The sequence below is a fragment of the Cyprinodon variegatus genome, unplaced genomic scaffold (genome assembly GCF_000732505.1).
Source record: "Cyprinodon variegatus isolate N-32 unplaced genomic scaffold, C_variegatus-1.0 Scaffold686, whole genome shotgun sequence".
In the NCBI taxonomy this organism is placed as follows: domain Eukaryota; kingdom Metazoa; phylum Chordata; class Actinopteri; order Cyprinodontiformes; family Cyprinodontidae; genus Cyprinodon; species Cyprinodon variegatus.
Window position 1 is genome coordinate 365,258 of NW_015151139.1, and position 21,185 is coordinate 386,442.

General features: G+C 40.3%; 2 protein-coding genes across 2 annotated transcripts in view; one reads left to right on the plus strand and one right to left on the minus strand.

Moving 5' to 3' along the window:
• Positions 1–10,189, plus strand: part of nme7 (NME/NM23 family member 7) — a 30,287-nt gene extending 20,098 nt beyond the window's left edge. The window contains exons 11-12 of the mRNA XM_015394453.1: positions 8,464–8,571; positions 10,013–10,189. Of these exons, the coding sequence (XP_015249939.1) occupies positions 8,464–8,571; positions 10,013–10,045 (141 nt within the window). The 3' untranslated portion in view covers positions 10,046–10,189. The remainder of the gene's footprint in view (positions 1–8,463; positions 8,572–10,012) is intronic.
• A 112-nt stretch (positions 10,190–10,301) lies between these two features.
• Positions 10,302–20,418, minus strand: atp1b1 (ATPase, Na+/K+ transporting, beta 1 polypeptide). Its single transcript, XM_015394454.1, has 6 exons — positions 20,167–20,418; positions 16,012–16,140; positions 14,594–14,749; positions 14,282–14,469; positions 11,582–11,662; positions 10,302–11,475 (listed from the first exon to the last, which is right to left on the minus strand). Exons 1-6 carry the CDS (start codon positions 20,258–20,260, stop codon positions 11,218–11,220), a joined length of 906 nt encoding a protein of 301 aa, XP_015249940.1. The 5' UTR covers positions 20,261–20,418; the 3' UTR covers positions 10,302–11,217.
• Positions 20,419–21,185: the final 767 nt, after the last annotated feature.

Consider the following 21,185-nt stretch of genomic DNA (forward strand, 5'->3'; position numbering starts at 1 on the left):
GAGATAGAATAATCAAATCTAAGATGGAGGAGGGGGTCAAAGGGAATACCTCCTTAAATAACCTGGTTGGAACTGGATCTAACATCCAAGTTGCAGGCTTTGATGAAGACAATAGTTTTGCTAATTCAGAGAGTTCAACTGGATCAAAGCAGTCTAAACCCGGTTCAGATTCCATGACTACCTCAGGTACAATCGCCAGTCAGACATTTCCCAACTCCTCCATGCTTCACTTCCTGTCCCCCAAATATCACTAACTTCTGTTTGAGGACCCCCTGTTGGCAAAAGAAGAGACAGTGGCTGTGTTTCCACCCAAGTGTCAAACAAAAACGTGAATTAGACGTGTTTCCATCCATTTGAGTAAATTAACCACAGCGTCATACGTTTCGGTTACGCTCAGCTAGCATGGACCACAGATCAGTAACGGACCGAAGTGTTGATGAATGTTTGTGTTCAGGACGCCAGCAATAGAATCAGCAGCTGATCAGTCGTGTAAATCTTTGCTAATCCAGAACAGATTTGTCAGATTTAGATTAGTGAAAAGCTAATTTAATCATATCCCAAATTCTTCCAGATAAACTTTTGTTTTTTAAACACACAATCCAACTTCAACTCTAATATGGTTTTCAACCATGTTTCCCTTCCTCTTTGTACATAGTAGTTTAGTTTAGTCGAGTTTCTCTAGTTTTTAGTTAAGAGTGTTAAACTGAAATATGATTGACTTGGAGCTGAATGATTTTTGTTAATAAACTCTTATATTTTGAACAGAAGTTGTGGTGAATTTATTCCATGTATGTGCAGAATTAACTGTTTGACAATGATTAGAGCTTGAATCACTCTTTCATCTATTGTTCTAACACACACCTAGTAAGGCGTGTGTTCAGAACAGTATATAACAGCCGAACTAATATCTGATTAAGATAAGATATTATTATTATTTATAATAACTATCAGAAATATAAATTCCCAGCTGACTGGGAATCGAACAGAATAGAAATCCACAACTTTAATGCGGCATCCAACCTTGCTGGGCATTGAACATTAAAATCACAGCAATTGTGTTTCCATATCCTCTTAAAAACAGTTGCTCTTGTTCGAAAAAGTCAAACAGCACATTGGCCGAGTGTAAAATAAATAAATTAAATTGAGTTAAATTTTGCAGTTGCCATCAAGCTCTGCCCATATGGGGCTGCGCTTTTGGTCACAACTCCTTCAGGGACGGATCCAACCCTTCCTAGATAAGTTTTTATAGTGGCAGCCCGTATGCGCAAAGTTCTGAACATTGACCTGAACCATGATATATCTCAAAATAAGCTAATTGCCTGGTCAAGGTTAAGCAGTGATGCTTTGCTTTCCATATGCATGTCATTGTCCACTTGTAGACAAGCTCTGTGTTTTGTTTTGAGTACATTTAAAGTTTAAAAACCAAAGCAACGTCATTTTGTTATTGAAAAAACATTTAGGTGCCCCGTCAGCCAAGGTGGGATGGTCCTTTCTTATATCGTTAAACAGAGAAAAAGTTTTAAGGTTTAGTTTTAAATCCCCACATTTTTTTATGTTAATATATATTATTACAAGTTATATCTTATATTTACGATTAACAATAATTATTTTTTATGATGTAAAAAAAGAAAACTATTGAAATGTTTATTTTAAAAAAAGGTCATCCAAGTCCCTCTAGTCATCCTAGTCTTTCTGTCAGGCAGAGATGAGTGATAGAGTATTTTTTTGTTGTTTTTCTGATATTTCAAGTTTTCTGTCACAGTAATGTGATGTTCTAAAAGTATTTATTTATATTTTTGGCAAGTGATAAAAGGAAAAACATACAGTCAACACCTCAGTCAGCAATATTAGAGCAATCTAATTCGTTTAAAGTTCAAAAATGTTTCCATTCAAAAGGGAACTTGGATGTTGAAGGAACTCATCAGCCTTTTTTCAGCCTGTTATTGTTGATAGCTGTAGGTAGGAAGGATCTTCTGGAGACACTGTTTAACAGTGATGAAGAAGATGATCACTGTTGTTCAAAATCTTCTCCAATTTATGGAGAATTCTTGCAAAGTAAATAGTTGATTCCAACATTTCTTCTCTCATTAAAAGAAGAACAAGGACCACCTTTGGCACCAGTCTGAGGACCAAACTGAAAACGCATTTAAAAGAGGTCTAGTAGGTTAACTGATGCAGTTAGATACGTTTGTGTTGATCGTTTTTGGGAGTTTTACAAGATTTTAGCTTCTATTTACTCTGATATCCAGAAAAGCTGCTGATGTGACACAAATATTTGCCATGAGCTCCCATTCCACCACAGACTGGCTTCCTGTGTCAACAGCTTTGTTGGTTTCTCTCATCAGCATTAAGCTCAGAGCACTCAATGCCAAACTGATTACAGTCCATAAAATCTTTGATTATTTAATAACACAGCTTAAAACCCCCTTCGCACCCTCACCAGGTTCTTATTCTCCTCCTTTAGACCCAGGTTAGAAATGTAGCTTCTTTTTAATCTGCTTCTTCCTGATTGAAGCTGAGTTTGGTTTGTAAATACAGGGATTTTTTTTCACAAAATAAGCAGCATTACTGAAATAAACTGTTAGCAAAATGAAGATATAGTAATGAAGTATAGTAATTAACAATAGAGAAGGTAAAATTATTTTACGCACAGTTTTTCTTCTGAAACTTTTAATGCAACACAACCACAGACTACCGGTAATATGGTTTATGCAAGGTTGTCATTTTTCATTCTAGTTTGGTTTTATTTAGTGTCAACTTTTTTTCTCTTATGCGGTTAGCTTTGTTTTTTGAATTGGTTTGCTGGTTTCTACTATTTTATTAGTACTTTATTTTGCTTTTAAATAACTGGAGCTAATTTATAGACGCAGGAGTTTGCAAGACTGTTAAAAAGAGCCGATAAAACAAAAACATTGGATATACATCCTGAACTTTAGTATGTTATTTATTTATTTATTTTCAGAAATTTTAATTTAAGAAAGCTTAAAATGAAATTTTAGAAATGTTATTTTAAGTTTTATGGGGTTTTCTATGGATATTATATGACTAACCAACGTAGTGCTTAAATATGAAGCGGAAAAAAATGGTGCAGTGTTATTAAAATCTGAATAGTGTGGTGTGTATTTTATGTTCAGCTCTCTTTCCTTTCATACTCATGAATAAAGGTTTGATGCAACGCCTTTACCTAGAAGGCTAGCAGCTAATTAGTGAAATTTCCCCTCAATATAAACCCAGTGTGCTATGAAGGTCTTAGAGGTCTAACATTAATAATTAACAAACATCACAAAGACCTAGAAGCACAGCAGGCTGGTTAGATAATTAAATATTATACAATTGTTATGCAATAAGATAACAGAACTGCTTTATCTTATTTTCTTATATTCTTATTTACGAATCATATTATTCCATTGGCAAATTGTATTTAAATCAGATGAAATTATAGTTATTACAAGAAAAATGTACTTGCTTTTATTTCATTTTTGCAGTGTAGTAGGTTTGGAGGAGCTGCAGAGAACCGCAATTCTGGTCAAAGTGGAAACAAAAGCATTGTTTAGTAATGGGAGCTTAAAATAGGACTTTCTTTTTTATTTTTTTGCCTGAGGCTAATTTTCACCACACCATTCATAGTGTAAGCTGGGAGCTTTATGCGTTGTGGGGATGTTTTGTTTTTCCAGCGAGGATTTGTCTAAGATGCAGTTATTTTGCAAAGAAAAATAGGCCAAACTATCTGCTTCTATATAAACAAATTAATAGCATCTCTCCCAGCTGTAGTTGCAGCAACAGATGGTTCTGCCAAGCATTAACTCGGTGCAGATGAACACATCCACGTCATTTTTCTGCCTCTTCACAGATATGTGCCACCATATGGAATCACAGGTTGTGGTTGTCATGTCAAAGTGTGAAAAGTTCATGGAGTTTGAATACATTTGCAAGGTGATGAACAGTAGTTGTGTTATCTGCACAGAGGGCTCACTCTCAGCTGCTTCCAGGCCTCCCACCCCACCCAGGACTCTTTGTGGGTCAGTGCTTTGATTACACTCAAAGTGAGAGGTCATGCTGCTTCATCGTTGTGTGACCTCAGATGCACGGCAGTATTTCCTCACCGCTCACCTAAACGTTTGCACTCCCTATCCTGGGGGAGTGGAGCTGTTTAGCATTAGCAGCAGACGGTCGCCGCAGCTGTCTGAGACCTGTGAGGGTAAAACGCTGCTGGCCTGAGGAGTGAGCACAAAGGTTAGCAGACTTGTTGTTTCAGGCCGCAGTGTTTGGGTGGGAACCAGAGTAGGGGACATTTACTTGTTGACTGGAGCGTACGTCCGTAAAGACATTCCAGACATTATTATCGCATTAAGAGATAAGACTGAACTTTCTCCATAACTCCACACTGGTGGAAAAGGTCAGAACGTCTTTTACCAGTAAAAAGCTTAGTTATTTGTGCTAATAATAAGCTATAGATTTGTTCTAGCTGACTAATCTATAAACAGCAGAGGTCTAATGGGAATCACCTTGGTTTTCCAGCTAGGCTGACGGCCGTTGAAGCCGAATCAATGCCTGTTTCCTCAGTGGAGGAAACTCGTCCAGAAAAAAAGGGATGCACACTTATGCACGACTAAACCTCCTGCTGCTTTGCTCTGCAGCCAGTCAGCCATAGAGGGTGAGGGGGACAGCGATCTGCTGCCTTCCATTTAGATCTACTCCTTCCCCTTTAAATCAGTAATCTAGTAAACCATGCCTGCCCCCTGCTAAAAATAACAGTGGTTTCTTGTTGCATTGTTGTGTGTTATGAGCACAAACATCCATCAGATGGGCTTGAAAAGCTCTGTAACTGCTGTTAGCTGTGTTTTCTCCATTGATTTTCTTTCCCATACCAGTTTCAGGGAAGATCATAACTACAGAGCTATATTTAGCCTGCAGGGTTTCCGTTAAATGATAAATACTCTGTTACCCATAAATGAAATTCAATGCAGCCTCAGAACCCTCGTAATTAGCAGAGGGAATCCAACCAGCAGGCACATCACAACTAAATGCAGGTTAAGCCTGGATTAAAATATTTTTAATGGTTTGTGATAAACGTATAAAAGTCCTAAGTCAACTTATTGTCATGTCTTAGAATCCCCTTTAAGATATGATCATACGTAAAAAGAAAAATGCAAAAAATTGCTCTAAAAAGTTAAGAACTGGTGCCGCCTTTTCCTAAAAGTCCTCAGCCATGCTGAGGAGAAATTTTGGAACGACCATCTTTGCAGGATTGGTTCTATAAAGCAGTATGAACGGTTTGTTTAAACATTGAAATCAGATTTAAGTCTAGACTTTGACTAGGCCACTGCAAAACCTTCATTTTGCCTTGTTTAACCAATTGTTTATCCTGCTGCATAATCCAGGTGTGCTTAATGTGAAGGTGACAGACAGCTTCCACGGTTTTCCATGTAGGGAAGCTGAAAAATTGAGCTTATTCATATCTTATTTTCTGGGATAAATAAAATCATGATTCAAAAAATATTGTTCTATTTTCTGTGATCTGATTAAATGCTAATTAGTACTTATAAAACTTTGATGATCTAAAACAATCACATGTGCCCAATCAAAACATATCTTGAAAAAGGTTTGAACTTTTTATCAGCTGCTGAGATCTGCACAGGAGTATGACTACCAGGATGTGGGGGGGGTCAGCAGTTCATGAAGCATCAGACGTCCCTGAGCTGTCATGTGACTTCTGGGTCATTACCGTCCACAGAGGGTTAGTTACAGGAACGCTGGTCTGCTCTACTGAAACTCATTAAAACCAAACCTTTATATTTAGCTCATATGGTTACAGGGAGCAGTCTGTGCAAACAAACAAACAAAAAAAACTCTCCTACTGCTAACTAGATTTGTCCTTATTTCCCTTTGGGGCACAGTATGGAGGCTGCATCATGCAGGCTTTCATACAAGGAAGCAATATTAGGCATGATAAGTAGAAGAAGAGGTTCCTTCTCCACCTGATTTCTGATGAAACCTCATCATTCATAATAATAACCAAACCAACTAACAACTGTAAAGTCTTGCTTTGGAAAGAAACCAGTGTAAAGTTAACCTTTGTCTGCTCTGGTTTTGTAAATCCATTTTTATTTTTTTTACTTACCCTCTTTTTGTTTGATTTAGTAAGTTTAAAACTTTGCTTGTGTGAAACTACTGTAATCTGTATTCAAACAAAAAGGGGCCATAAGATGAGCTGGATTTAAAGCCTTTCTTATAGCTGTGCTGTTGAACAGGCTGTGATTTATTTTTTAGGGACTTCTGGGATGCAGACATTTGAAAAGCAGCATTAATCTGCGGATTTGTCTCTGCGGTTGGGGTTTTTGTGAATCATTTACTTAAGGTTAACTAATTATCTACAAAGAAAGATGGTATTCTAAGTTTAATATTTATTTATAATAAATTAATGTAGGAATTAGAAGAAACTGAGCTGGAGGTTTAGTTTTTGTTGGGAAGATGGGGAAAGTTTTACGGTGGGAATGATTGGCTATAAAACAGGGTTATAAGAATAATTAATCTGGGAATCCTCCAATCTGGAGAAACAGGGAGGTAAATTCAGCAGAACTTTTGGAGGCGATTGGGTGAAGCGACACCGGGAGCCCACCTACCAAAGTTTGGTTTTAACAAGTCAGCCGACGCTAAGACACCTAAAAAAAAATGACGCTTTTTTTACTTTTAAAGATGAGATAGGACGGATAGGATCAAAGATGGATGTGATAGAAGCAGCTACACCTACTTCCTTCCGCACCACCGCGCTTTCTTCACAGCTATATGTCCCGCCTTAAGCCACAATACAGGAACTTGATTGGCTGACCCATTTTCAGTCTGTCTCAAAGTGTTTGTGATTTTATCTTGCAGGCACGGTTAGATTGTACTAAAATGGTACAAGGATGATATTCTGATGAGAAACAAATACACCTCAAAGTTTTTAAACACCATCATTCTTACAGGTTTTTTTTCAGATTATGTCTGGAAAACCAAAATGTAAAGTTTTATTTGTTTTTTCTTTCTTTTTTTTAAGGTTTTTTTTTCACCAGACCTGACCACAATGTTACCCTGGTGGTATCTATCCATCCCTCCATTCCCTATTTATCCTTGCATGTTCTCTGAGGGGGGGTTGTACCTATCTAAAGAAGTGTTTTAGTAAGGCACTGGATGCACCCTGGATAGGTAATTAGGAAGACATAGAAGACGTAGTTATGATTGAGGATCATTTCAGATAAAGGTGGAAGTTTGCCCTTATTTAGCCCCACCCCTTTTCCAGTTCAGTCATATAATTTTACATCTACTTCCTTTAGTTTATATAAATACTAACATGCTAAACAGTGTACCTTTTACTGATACAAAGAAGACATTGCAGTGAAATAAAGGTTGGAGAGCAAAGACTCTCAGGCTCTGCTGAAGGATTTGTTCTCAGACAGCAACAGAATCAAACCGATTGATTGAAAAACGTGATTATTTGCTTTTGCTTGTTAAAGATTAGGGGAGGCTAGCTAATCGTAGCACTCAGGTGGATTTGTTAAAGTGGTTTCTAGTTAAAAATGTACCTACGATGTGAATTGATCATTAACCAGTAGAGAGACATTAAAAGAACCTAAAATGGAACCAGGTGGTCCGTAGAGGAACTACACCTCCTGACGTCCTTGAAGATTCCACCTTACTCCTCTGTCCAAACAGCCCTTTTTTGTGTGTGTTCTCATGCATGGAGGGTCCAGCTATTGACCAAACCTCTTACCACACAGCATCCATAATTATTATCCATGATTGCAGCAGTCCGAGGGTCAAAAGTCCTCTTAGTGAATGAATTATGTACACCCGGCCCCTCCCTCTTACCACAGATCTTGTTGGAGGGCTGCATTTCCTGGAGACGGGCAGGAGAACCAACCCCAGCTTTGACCTTGGGAGTGTCTGATGTAGAAAGGAAACAGTCATTTTGACTCAAAAGAGAGGCCTCGCTGTTTATGAGCAACAGGGGGGAGGAAAGAGGAATTAGGAATGAATTTTACAGACTATATAAGAAAAGGGTTTAGTTATATTACTGTTAAAATAGGTGGGGTTGTGTGGAAGTTTTAATGCATGTATCGACAAACAGAGGGGGCCTGTTGCTCGCATTTAAGCTTTAAAAATAACTTGACGCTCCTCTATCAAAGCTTTGCTGAGTGTCACTAGTTTTGTTTTTTTTGTGGTGCTTCTTCTCCAGGATCACATGATCAGCTGCTGAGTAATCACAGTTTTATTAACACAGCAGGAGGACAGGATGTTCGGTTTCCAGCATCAGCTGTATCATCATCCACACCAGGCGGGGGGGGGGTTGACATTTGGACACAGAAGTTTGCAGCGTTGTGTGTCTCAGACTGCTGCTGAAAGTCACAGCTGAATGACAATAGGATGATGTGTCCTTGTGTTAATCAGGGAAGATATAACAATCAGGCTGTTTTCTTTCAACAGGAAATCGCACGCCTTCTCCGTCCCAACACGCTGCGCGCCCTTTACGGCAAGGACATCGTGAGAAACGCGGTGCACTGCACAGACCTTCCAGAGGACGGTGTCCTGGAGGTGGGTCACTCAGTTTAATCCACCCGTCAGCCTTTTTTCACATGTCGTTATGCTAGCACATTATTTACAAATAATAGAATAAAAGGAAACGCAATGTTTTTACTCTTAAAAAATCCTGTGGTTCTATTTTGCCCCTCTTCACTGTGATGCCACTAAATACAATCAAGCTGCCTTGACACGTCACCTAGTTTGTAATTAGAGCCCACCTGTGTGTAATTTGATCACATTGCAAGTGATTAGATGGAGATAAATACAGATCAATAAGAGGCTGAAATACACTTTATAACAAAACATCTTGCTTTAAGTCAATACTTTAATCCCACTGAGAATCTGCAGTAAGACACTCCAAGTTTAGAGTGCTCCTAGAGATCTGAAGCACTAATGGCAGGAAAAGCAGGCAAAAGCAGGCCACACTTTTCAGATTTTTTTTTTCGTAGTTCAAAAGTATTCACTACTTTGTTTTACTCTGTCCCGGTATTGAAGTGTGTGGCTAGAAAAAGCTCTGTATGCTTCTCCCACACGTTCTCACCCCACAAATAAGTCTCCTCATTGTCCGGCAGCCCGTGCGTGAACGGCTACCTTGCTTTTGGCCAAGAACAAAGCTCCCCTCAACTCTGTGAAGCCGCGTCTTTAGACAAGTCCCATGACTCCGCTCTGTGGGCCGGGGCAACCTCAGATCACGCTGGTTTTGAGGAGAACAAGAGTGGCAGAGGAATTTTGAAACAAAACCATTGTTTTCGCAGGGAGTGGGTCTGACCAATCGGACGTCATTGTTCAGGAAAACTCCTGATCTGTACGCTGGACAAACGCTTCCTTGTTAAACATTAGCCCATGGCTGGCCGAGCTGCCATTTTCTCAAGACTAAAACAGAATGACCAAGAAAGGGCTTGTGCAGAGGAGAGAGTGTCTGAAGTCAAACACCTGGGCCACTTCTCACAGCAGACATAAAGCATTCATTCAGAGGAAACTGATTCAGCTGCGAACCTGTATGTCTCATTAATAAACCAAACTACCTTTAGATTCAGGTAGCCACCAATACAAAAAGGTTTAGTCTAAAAAAAATTAAATGTATGAAGGTTTAATTCTTTTTTTTATTCCCTCTTCATTTTGTTTTATTTTGGTTCCTCCTCCAAAGATTTTTGCCTGAACAGCTATGGCAACAATGATTTTAATGATCAATTATATAACAAACAAAAGTAGTTTGTGAACAAGACCATAGGAGGCTGGAATGAAACTGAAAGATTACAGATGGATGTAGAAATCAGTTAAAGTCCAGCCGTGTTTTGTAACCAGCTGATTCTCGTCACTCTCCTGATGTCATCTAAAGCAGAACAAGCAGTTTTTCTCTCTGAGCTCCTTTAGAAACCCTGCTTTAAAAGTCAACCAGTGTTTGTGTGCATTACTGAAAAACTGCACACTAACTTGAAAATATCTTTTCCAGGTGGAGTATTTCTTCCAGATTTTGGACGGATAAGGAAAAACAAAGGACGAGTCACACTTCACACACTGCAAGATTTCAATGTTGTCTCAATTTTCTGTTTATTGTTTCAGCCTTATGCAGATTAAATAAAGTGACAAGATCAGACTCCTGACATTTGTTTTGATCTAAAACATTGAATTAAGTTTTTTTTTTTTTTGATTTTTTTCACACCCACTAAACATCTTATAACACGGGATACTGCATTGCCTCTGATTTTCTCGAAAGTTTTAGACCAGCGACTTTGGTTTTGGATTCATAAACATCACATGTTGAAAAAAAAAATGTACAACTGCATAAATATAAAATTCTTCCATTACGAAAATGGCTAAAACATTCAATAGTAAGTTACATCACGGAACGTGACGTCTCCAGCAAAACAGATTTCAAAGCACTGAGTTGCCACGGTTTCCATGGAGGTGACAGTCTTCTGAGGCTGGACCCACAAAGCTTTACACTAATGAATTAAGAATGAGCGGATTTTAAGAGTATCAAAGAGAAAATCTCATCTAAATCTATCTAATTGTGAAGCTGAACAAAAACAAACATATTATTCTACAGCAAACTTGAATAAAGAAAGGCATCAAAACAAAACGACAACAAAAAAAATGATGGAGCGCAGTCATCTATTCACATCTGGGGCCTTAAAGGTTCAGAGTACCATGCTAGTATTTCGGTTAGTCTGAGCACATTGACAAACACTCCGCGCACTCACATTAACACCGCCTGCACAGACACGAGCAAGCGACACACACACACACCTTGGACCACTAAAGCAGACATAAGACAGGAGGAGATCACGACAGGACTAGCCTACAAACTCTGGACACTTCAAAAATATATAGAAACCACGTGAGGAGCAAACACCATGGGGACAGAGACACAAGTCGCTACACATCAGTAGTGAAACTGCAGTTTTACAGTAATTGATGAACATCCCATGGCTTGAGGATTTTTTTTTTTCATTTACAGTAGAATAAATATTTGCTATTGCTACTTTTTTTTTGTATTTTACATTCTAACTCTGGACAGAAAACACGGAAAAGCTAGTGTAAAGCACACGGATTAAGTGTAGGTCCTGTAAATAATGAATGTTCAAAGACTAGTGGTGTTTTATCTGAACTCTTGAATACCTCTCTATGTTTATTGTGCGCTCATCCTGTCTGGGGTCACGAGTTAATGACGAACTTAACGTCAAAGCGTCCCTGATAGCGGTCCTTCTCGTTGTAGTCGATGTTCTCGCCGTACACTTTGCACTCGATGCGGAGCTCCTCGTTCATGGTGAGGTTGGTGAAATGGATTGCCACCAGAGGCTGCAGGTAGTGGGGATGCAGCCTTTTGCCGTAGTAGGGGTAGTACTGGAGAGGGAAACCACCCCCTATGCCATAGTACTTGATCCCTGCGATCTTGCCTTCGTCTTCTTCCCTCTGTAAGCATCAATTTCTGAGTTAATGGAAATAAACTGTGGGAAGCCTAGGTCTCTCTACAAGGCAGTAATCCTTGAAGAGAAGGAAGAAACATACATAACTCTACCTTATTCTTGCAGCTAATCGGGATGACGTTATCAAAGGATCTGCCCTTCAGCTCCTCTGGAAGTGATTCATTCTTGGGAGCCTAAAAACAGAAGCAGTGGTTGATCAGCAGCATCCCAAAATTACTTTTTCTTAATTTACAGAACTAAAGTAAATTCAACCTAAGGAAACAAATGGATGACAGAAATAATTAATCCTGTCAAAGCGTTGCTCTGAACCCAAGTGATGATACTGCAGCTTGGTTAGGTTGCTTTAGATGATGTTAAAATGTTTTTAATCAAAGCACCACATGCTGTTTTGATTAACTTGGCAGCTTCGGTGCACCTATAGAAACTTCTGACTCATTTCTGTATGTGAAACAATCATGTTTAATGTTGCTGGGTTTTCCTATCAAGTAAAGCATGTCTTTGAAAACCACCTGAATCTGAATCAGAAACCACGCTGACAAATACTCCATAGTGAACAAGTTTCCGGTGTGATCTTACACTTTTTTCTGTATTAGTTTCCCATAAATGCAGTTTAGTTCAAATGCCAGGAGCTTAAATTGGTTGCATGGAAAAAAAAAAAAAAACATCTAGGTCTATCATGCAAATGTTAAACTATCTGTCAGCAGCTTTAGGTCTAAACATTTGAATTTGAGCAGTTTTTTATTCTCAGAAAACATTTGATCACACTTAAACATGACAGGCGGAGATGTGATGTAATAGCTTGGGCTAATTGCTGTATGTTCAGTAAAGCTATTGCTCTTGTAGAAATGTTAGAACTACTACAATTTTCGGCATCAATCTGCAAAAAACTACAAATGAAGACCTGAATGTGACCTACAACCAGTCTTTGTTTTGTTCGTCTTTTTTCCTCAGGTTGTTCCCACAGGAATGAGTCTGCACAGGCCTGTCATTGATAGCAGTGTTTACTAAGGTTTTGAAAAAGGTGTGGAATCAAAATGGCTCCAGTTTCAAACAAAGAAACATTAAACAATGCACCACTCCTTTGCCAGATGATCTACTTCGTTCTTAGTTAGGCAGAATACCCCTCCCCCGCTTGTTTCTGTGGACTACTAGTTAGCTGAATTCAAGTCTTTAGCGTCTAAGAAAAACAAATCTTGTTCTTTGGAAATACTTAAAAGGCTAATCTTTCCCAATCTGGATCTTATTTTCTTAATCAGCTCTGAATGATATGCAAAAGGTGAGATTCTGAACTGAACTTATTGTTCTATTTGAACGAGACAAAACTAAAACCTTCAACCACCTGTGGTCCCGTAACCCACTGGTGGGACACAGTTTTCTAAAACATATTTGTGAAGTTTGTTTGGAAACGTTCAGTCTAGGCAACTAGACGTAAAGTTTTCTAGAAGATGTTTGTCATCGAAGAGGCATCTTGGATGAGAGGAAGTTAACAACCCATCAGAACACTCTAACGACCATTAACCGGTGTCTTCATTTTCCAATCCAGTGGGAGGGATCAAAGCCACCTTTTGTCCCCCCTAATTCTTCGTTAGACCTACAGAATTATAATCTCAGTGCTTTCCCACCCACTAGTTAGAGCTGAAGAAGCTTCTTTGATCAGAGGTGAAACGTCTTCTGGAAAACTTCATGTCCAGTTTTCTAAATATGATTTGATGCAAACATGCAGACATTTTTGTAGTTTTTTTTTTCCTGCCCACTTCCAAACTACTACCATTATCAAATAATCCACAAGTCACATATTCCTTCTCTATAGGGTAAAGGTTGTAAGGCTGGTTTATACTCAGAAACCAGGTCGATTGCGTGTGTGTCGCAGTGAATGCCAATATACCTCTGCCCCTTCTGCAGACGCTCTGCTGCACCTCTCCAAGATTGTAGGTGACCGCAGACAGTGCAGCAGACAGGAGGCCAAATTGATCAAATCTACATCTGCTCTACACTATGCGTATTTCCTGTTTGGTACCTTACTGGCTCGTTTTGTTTATATGACCGCCATTGTGGAAAACAACTCATGAAGTTGGACCAGCTAGTAGAGCGAGGTGCAGAGAATGCTGGGACCCTTTTTCCACCTCAATCCCCGCTCTTTTTCGCCCTCATGTCCCTTCGTTGTCGCACAAACTTGCCCCCACTTCCTCACCGCCTCGGCCGTATCTAGACCCACAGCTAGTTCGTGATTGTCCTTCTTGCAGACTACGCTCCGATATCGGGTATAAAGCAAAATATCTCCAACAAGCTCACTGCGACACACTGCTGCGGGATTATAACCAGCCATTTAGAGGCAAAGAAGCCAGCATGTCGCATGGTAATTAAAATAGCGGGCTTCTTTACTCTGGAACATTGTGCTTGGAGACTCAAAGACCAAGCCATCAAGTGGTAACAGCTTTTACCTTAGCTTTATAATGTGCTGAGATAAAGGGTCTCTGAAGTTGTGGGGGAATTCTGTTGCGACGTGTCTTAAGCTCCATAGGTTAACTATTTGGTCAATTTCTGCCACAGACATAAGCCCCATTTACACTACCCTGTGAAAGCCGATCTGTGTTCCTGAAGACCGTCTACACATCACGCTAGCGCGGTTCCTCGTCTCCGGACTGATCTCGTCACAGTTTTAAAAGGGTAGTGTAAATGGGGCTATTTGCATTAGTTTTTAGTGGGTTTAAAGAATATGTCTGTAACATTGTATATATGTTAGTCTGCCCCAATCAATATCAACCCAGCAGCTCAAAGCAGAGGACACATACCCTTGGTCTGTAATTGACAATCCTGTTGAGCTTCACAATAAGGCACGGCTTCCCTTCCTTAAAACCGAAAGTGGGGTCGGCTATCCCGTCACAGCTTCCAAGCAAGTTTCTACTGAAACGGCAGCTTTTCCTAGTACCCAAATCCTTATCATCCAACATACCACGGTCTATGTAGGATAAGGGGGTTCCTACAAAAAAATAAAACAACAACCAGTTAAATCCAGAAATGTAAGGCAAAGCTGTACATATTCATAATGTTTACATGAAAAAAAAAAGATAACTTCACAGCTTATGTCCATCTCTAATACTTGCCTCCGCAATCCTCATACTTCATGTCATCCTCCTGCTTGTCATCATCATATTGCGTCAGAAAAGCCGCCATGCTCTCCACATACTTCTTATATGTTTCCTCCTTGCTTATTGTGAAAGAGATTTCTGATTTTTCAGAGCGGGGTGTGTGAGACAGACCTGAGAAACATCAGAAAGGTTTAGGTAAGAAAAATGAAAACAACTTAAAATAAAACAATAAAACCCAAACATGCAGTAGATTTAATTGATTTGTGATCAGTGCAAAACCCTAGCAGGTTTTTGTTCTTTATCATAAGACAATGTGGGGGTCTTGGGGATTTTCCCCGGATGGTCTCTGGCAGCTCTTGGGAGTGGTAATTTTCCACAGACCTCGTGCACAAGGCCCTACTGAGGCGTGGCATGGCAGCGCAGGGGCAGAGTGAGATGGGTTTTATTACCAATCAGAGACAACATAACATTCATCAACCTTTCCTTTTTTTTCCGGTACTAGCGGATGGATTTGTTGCCATATAGTTAAGCAAGAGCCGGCAGAGAGACGAGAGTAAGAATCTCACTTGTGAAAGTTCACCAAGTCCCCTGCCCCCACCCAACCAGCCTCACGTGTGGCTCTCTTACAATGGAAACTTTTAGCCCCAGAGTGAGAGGCGGGTTGTGCTCTAAGAGAGAGAGAGAGAAAAAAAACTCTGCTTCCTTGTTCGTGCCTCTAGTCAATCCTTGCTGCAGCTCACCGTTGCCCAACTCTTTCACTGAGATGTTATTTTTTGATTGTTGCCGCTTAGAGTGGCAGGAGAAAGAAGTCTCCCCTCTACAATGGCTTCTAAAAATACCCCCAGAGCTGAAGCATGTGTTGCCCAAACAAGTGTTGGCACAACATGACAGGGCTCTTGACACCCACAAAAAAAGAAGGAAACTTTTAAAAAAATTGCAGGAAATTTCAAAATGTTATGTTACGTCCATGTTATAAATGTTTTCCACAAGAGAGAGAAAAAAAGGAAACAAAACGGGGATAAAAACTGATTTATTTTCCTCTAAACGCTGTTAAACAAGCTCTTCATTTAAACCAGGCCGCCGTGAGTCATAATCATAGCAAAAAAAAGAAAAAAAAGAAAACAGATCGTTTCAGTTCCCCTGCAGCCTGAGGGGGGAACCATTGACTGGCTGAGAGGAGTGAAGGACAAAATGGCTGAACCTATTTGAGGTCAGAAAGACTTCTGATAGAGAAGCAGCTTATTAAAGGCACACCCAAACAGGCTGCTTATTTTTCTTTCCTTCTTTCTTTTTTTCAAAAAGAGAAGCCCTTAATGCTGCAGACATCTCTGATTAGTGCAACATCCCAGTTGATCACGCCGTCCTTAGCAACATCAGATCACTACCTCAGCCAGGAGTTTGGACAAATAAAAAACAAGAGAAAATCTGTTTACCTGGTGGAGCAACTCTGTCCTGGTAGGTTGGTTTATAGTCATGTAAAGTCAGCAGCATGGCCTGAATGGTCCCGATGAAAATCCCAGCCAAGCATCCATAGAAAATCACGTAGAACAGGAAGATTTTAACTGAAAGAGAAATGAGCAGATAAAGTTAGAGATGCACCAGGGGGTCGACTGACCTGCTCTGATCGGCAGGGAGAATACTGACAAAGCTTTACTCTCTGTTCATTTCGATGGGTTTAAAACACAGATCTCCAACCCTCTTAGATCTGGGAATGCATAATCTAACAGTAGCCGAAACGTTTACCTGCAAAACACCGAGATGTTGTTGTTTTTTTGAGGCGCTGATCCCAGAAAGAACACCACAATTAGTAAAGCTGTGATGGGTGTGGGAACCGAGGGAAATTAAAGCGATTAAGTCATTACGTGCATTATTTCCGCAGGCTCAAATAAATTCTGACTTAAGCCCTTACAAGTGTGTGTGTGTTTCAGATCTAAAAATCCTCAGATTTAAAAGATAAGCTCTAGTAAACCTGGCTCACGGTCAGAGAAATAACAGACATTAATTTTCCTTAAAACAGCGGTGTAGCGTTTAAAATTTCCTCATTTCAAAGTTGCAGGAAAAAAAGGAATCTTCTCACACTTCCAGCCTATCAGATTTTACCCCCCTCCTCAGTCTCGCTCAAATGCTACTCCAATTATGTAACGGCTGCAGGGCCACACTTCCAGTGCAACAAGATGAGTCACTCTGCCAGGCGCCAGCGCTGGCTCCCATGCAGACCCCCGCCACCGCTCCATTCCCACCCCCAATGTGTCACTTCCAACAGGTTCCTGGATGAAAACACTGTCCTCGCCTCATTAAACAAAGAGCTCCTTATTTATGTTCTTGTAGCAGACCGAGTCTTATTAGTTTTCTTTGTCGGCTGAGTTTCATTAATGCTGAGCAGGGGGGGGGGGATAACTCACTGTTACAATGTGAACCCACTGCTGGCTGCTTGTAACTTGGAAGGGTTTTTCTAATCACCCCTTTTAACCAGTTTGAACTTGCTTTGCAGCTTAAACAGCGTCTATCCCCTTAAATTCAGACATAACTGATGATCTGATAATGCTGTGAACTGAGATCTGGGTGACTTCTTTAAACCGATGCTGAAGACTCATATGTTGCCTAAACTTGACCTTGTACAGATGTTAAAATAGGGCCAACAGTTACAGTCTGCAATGGATCATCTCCTTTTTTTTTATAGCACAACCGAGAGACAGCTAGATCAGTTTCCTCTTCCCTCATGTGCACCCTTTAAATATGTCCCTCTACTTCCAGGACCTGCTCCACATCAGCTTCCACAGAAAGCGGTTTGGTGGGTTAACAGGCTTAACTCGTGAGCAATATCTCTTGCAAACAGAGAGGCCTGCAGTGGGCCCTACCCCGCTCGTGTATCTGGATGGCTCTGATATTGTTTCAACACGTGTTTGAATGTAACAGCTCTTACATTTTTTCTGGATAGATGATATGATCAGACGCTGTCAGAGGCAGTCTGCAAGGCATACCACCGCTCAGGCTAGAGTTAGACACGGAGAAAGGGGACAGCCTGGATTATTGACCTCCATATGTTCCCCACTAACATACACCTGTCTGTAAAGCAAACGTGTGTCAGCGAGCAGCGCAGACAGGCGGCTCTGTGAGGCACCTGTCAGGAAGTAACAGCAGACACGCCACCATATCAGGAACTGACGCATACTGTAACTTTGTGCAAGTCTAAAGATGTTGCACTGAAAGCCTGCTTTAAACAAATGTTTTCTTGACAGGCAAACAGGCGAATCAGGGCCACCAAAGCCAATAAAAAATATATAACCGTATGACCTTTCGAGGTCATTCTAACATGACTATATTCATATAAGTGCTGTTAGATAGAGAAACAGCCAATCCCTCTAAATATATTGGATATATTCTTTATAGTGACAAACTTCTTTCTTGACTGATCCACATTTTCAGTGGTTTAATAGGTCTGAGCTGCTGGTATTTGATTGATATTTAAGTGCCACTGATGTATTTAAGTTAAAGAATATGTGAATAAAACAGTTCATTCTGCTGTTCAATGGAAAATCCTGGTTTTATTGCTTTTAAGTAACAAGAAATAAAAGTTTGATCATGCTTTATTTCAGAGCTGTTTCTGATATTTTTATGCACTGATTTAATAAACAATAAAACCAGCAGTGAGCAAATTATCATGTTTATAAACTTGTTTTTTTTACCTTTAATTGATACAAATCTTTAACATTGTTTTGGCAACATACTTAAATGTAACACCCCTGGCTCAATTTACCCCCCTGATAACCTCCTATATACATGTTTCTGATGTGTTACCACCTGCTTCTGTTTTGTAAACAAACCTTCAACCATTTTGGCATGTTTGGAGAACTCTTTGTTGTTATTTTGCATGTTTCTGTGTGGACTAGCCGACTCATAAAATGACATTCCCTGCCTGAGAGAAATGGTTAGAAAGGAATCATTTAAAATTTCTGAAATTCTTTCATGGTTTTTTGTTTTGTTTACTTGACTAACTTAGGTGTCCTAGAGTTTCAAAACAGAGACTCAAAAATACAATAGTGTGAGGGGGAGGAGGGGTGGAGAGTGAGGCTGTGGCTTCTGGGCACAGTTTGAATGAAGCCCCCTCCCTCCCCCCTCAGGCCTGTGAAGTGGACCTTCCCCACTGATCTCTTCCCCACAAACACGTTTGTTAAAGCGCAGAAAAGTAGCCATATGTAGTCACGTGACCATACAGGAACGAAACAACTGTCCTGTCTGAGTGTCACCACCCGATCCCCTGCTTATTTACTTTAAAAAAAAAAGGGAGAACGAAGCTAAACAAACAAAAATGTAGCCGGAAATACGTAAAGTAGCCTGAATCAGTCTGAACGCAACCAGTAGTCTCTGCGCAGACATACCTGTTGCTTTCAGTAGACATATTTTTAAGCTTCACTTTACAAAAAATAAAAAAATAAAGAAACAGTCATTGATTGTCACTAAGTCCAGCTGCGGAGCTCTGTAATGACACGTGCGGAAAAGTAGAGCTCCCCAGAGTTCGCCATTGGAGCAGCACGCGCCAGCTGTGACGCGGTAGTGCGTCTCCAACGGCTGCTAATCTTTGTTTACCTGAAGATTTTTTCGCATCAAAGTGTCGCGAAAGCAACAGAGCGGGTCTCTCAGAGGGAGGAGGGATAAATAAATAAATAAATATGGCAGACAGAGGGGCGGCCCACGAGACATGAGTCGTGATCGGCTGCAGCGCGGCACCTTGTTCCCAAACGCCGCGTGCGCCGAACAGAAAATAATGGTGATCGTTTCTCACTCAAAAACCGGTTCTGCGACACTATTCAGGAGTGTTTAACGGTTGCCGGTTATACTATCAAATCATCCTCCAGATCTGATCGCATTAGTTAAGATTCCCCGATCGCCTTAAAAGTGTTGAAAACTATTTTGAAAAATGAGTTTAATTCATTAATCTGGAGTCTGGGGGGGTGGGATTAGAAGGTGGGGCCTAGCAGAATTAGCCATCCGCTTATAACTGTGGAAATGTCTTCTTATTTCCGTTTACTTCTCATTTTAAAGGAGGATCGAATCCAAAAGAGTAAACTCAAACCGGTTGAGTGGACGGCTCTGGCCCACAATCTGTCCTTCAGGATGACCTTTTTTTTTTTTTTTTTTGAAGGGGCAATAATAATTGACCGGGGCTACGCCTACGGTAATGATTGCCTATTACAATGTATTTATCAGTTAAACCCGATCCGGATCCAGATAATAAAATAATAAGTTTTTTTTAAAGCTGTCAGCTCTAGTGAGAGTTGATTGGGTTATCGTGATAATTAATCACCTTTTTTTCCAACTACTCTTGATCCTCCTCGGTTTGGAGTCACAGAGGAGTTTGTGTCGGATTTTTAGTGAAACTTCTCGTCTCCACAGTCTGCGCTGAAACCGAAGTCACGACTCAGCATGTCACTGTGCTCTAACAGGTGCTGACTCTCTGCACGGCGAGGAAATGAAGAGAAGGAAAAACGGTTTCCATCCCCCCTCTATGGTTACCATCCCTTCCCTGACAGCCGCTAGCAGAGACTAGCAATGACCGATGAAAGAGAGGAAAAAAATGGAGTACTTACACCAACTGCCCCCTGTTCGTCCCAGGAACTCTCTCTTCTCTGAATCCCACATAAATTTCCTCCATCCTCCGTCACTTTCTTTGTTTCCAGACATATCACTTCCACGGAAAAATGCTTTCCCCCCCGCGTCCTCTAACGGTTAGACCGGAATTTTTCTTTTTTATGGGTAATTTTAAATCAAGCCGAGGCTGTTAACTGCCCTTCACAGGCGAGACGAAAGGACAGTTTCGTACCCGACTCCTCCAATTGTACCACTCACAATTTATCTCGCGGGGAAGCGGCTCCGCCCCGAAAACTCCTGTAATAAGTTACCACCGAGGAGGGAGGGCTCCGCTCGGCAAATCACAACCCTCCGCTGCTTTTTGCGTAATCAACGAGTGGGTGGTGGTTTGGGTGGGGGGGTCACAGAGAAAGTAGCCAACGGAGGCGTTTAAACTCTACCTGTGTCATGGCAACCATTCCGGTGTTCTCTACATCCCATAAACTAACTAATGTATTGGTGAATACAGTACAAAGTTCCCATAATGCACCTGGCTGACATTAAAATCACCTTCGCAATGTAATAAATGTTTTCAGTTATATCAGGGATATTACAACTTAATAAAAAAGTTTTAAGCTGTGAAATGATTTGCAGAAGTACAAAAAAAGATACCAAAGTAAACGTAAGTGCGTAAATGTTACTCATTACCAGCCAGCTCTGTTAAAAAGTTGCCTTTCTTACCTCAATGATTAGGCTGCTGGCCAGAATGGAACAAGCAGTGCTTGAACTTTTATGTAACAGCTTACTACAGCTGGGGAACATATTGCTAGTTTAAATGAATCCAGCTACTTTAAGGCTAAAGAAATAAGCGTGTTTTCTTTTTTTCATGCTCCAAAATGGCAAATAAGATTTGTTAAAATAAAAAAAAAAACTAAAGCTACACTTGAAAAAAGGAAACAATATTTGAACACTTAACAGCAGTAAATAGTCATTCCAAAAAAAGTTAAATAACTATGCACTGGACTTTGTTTCCAAGTTT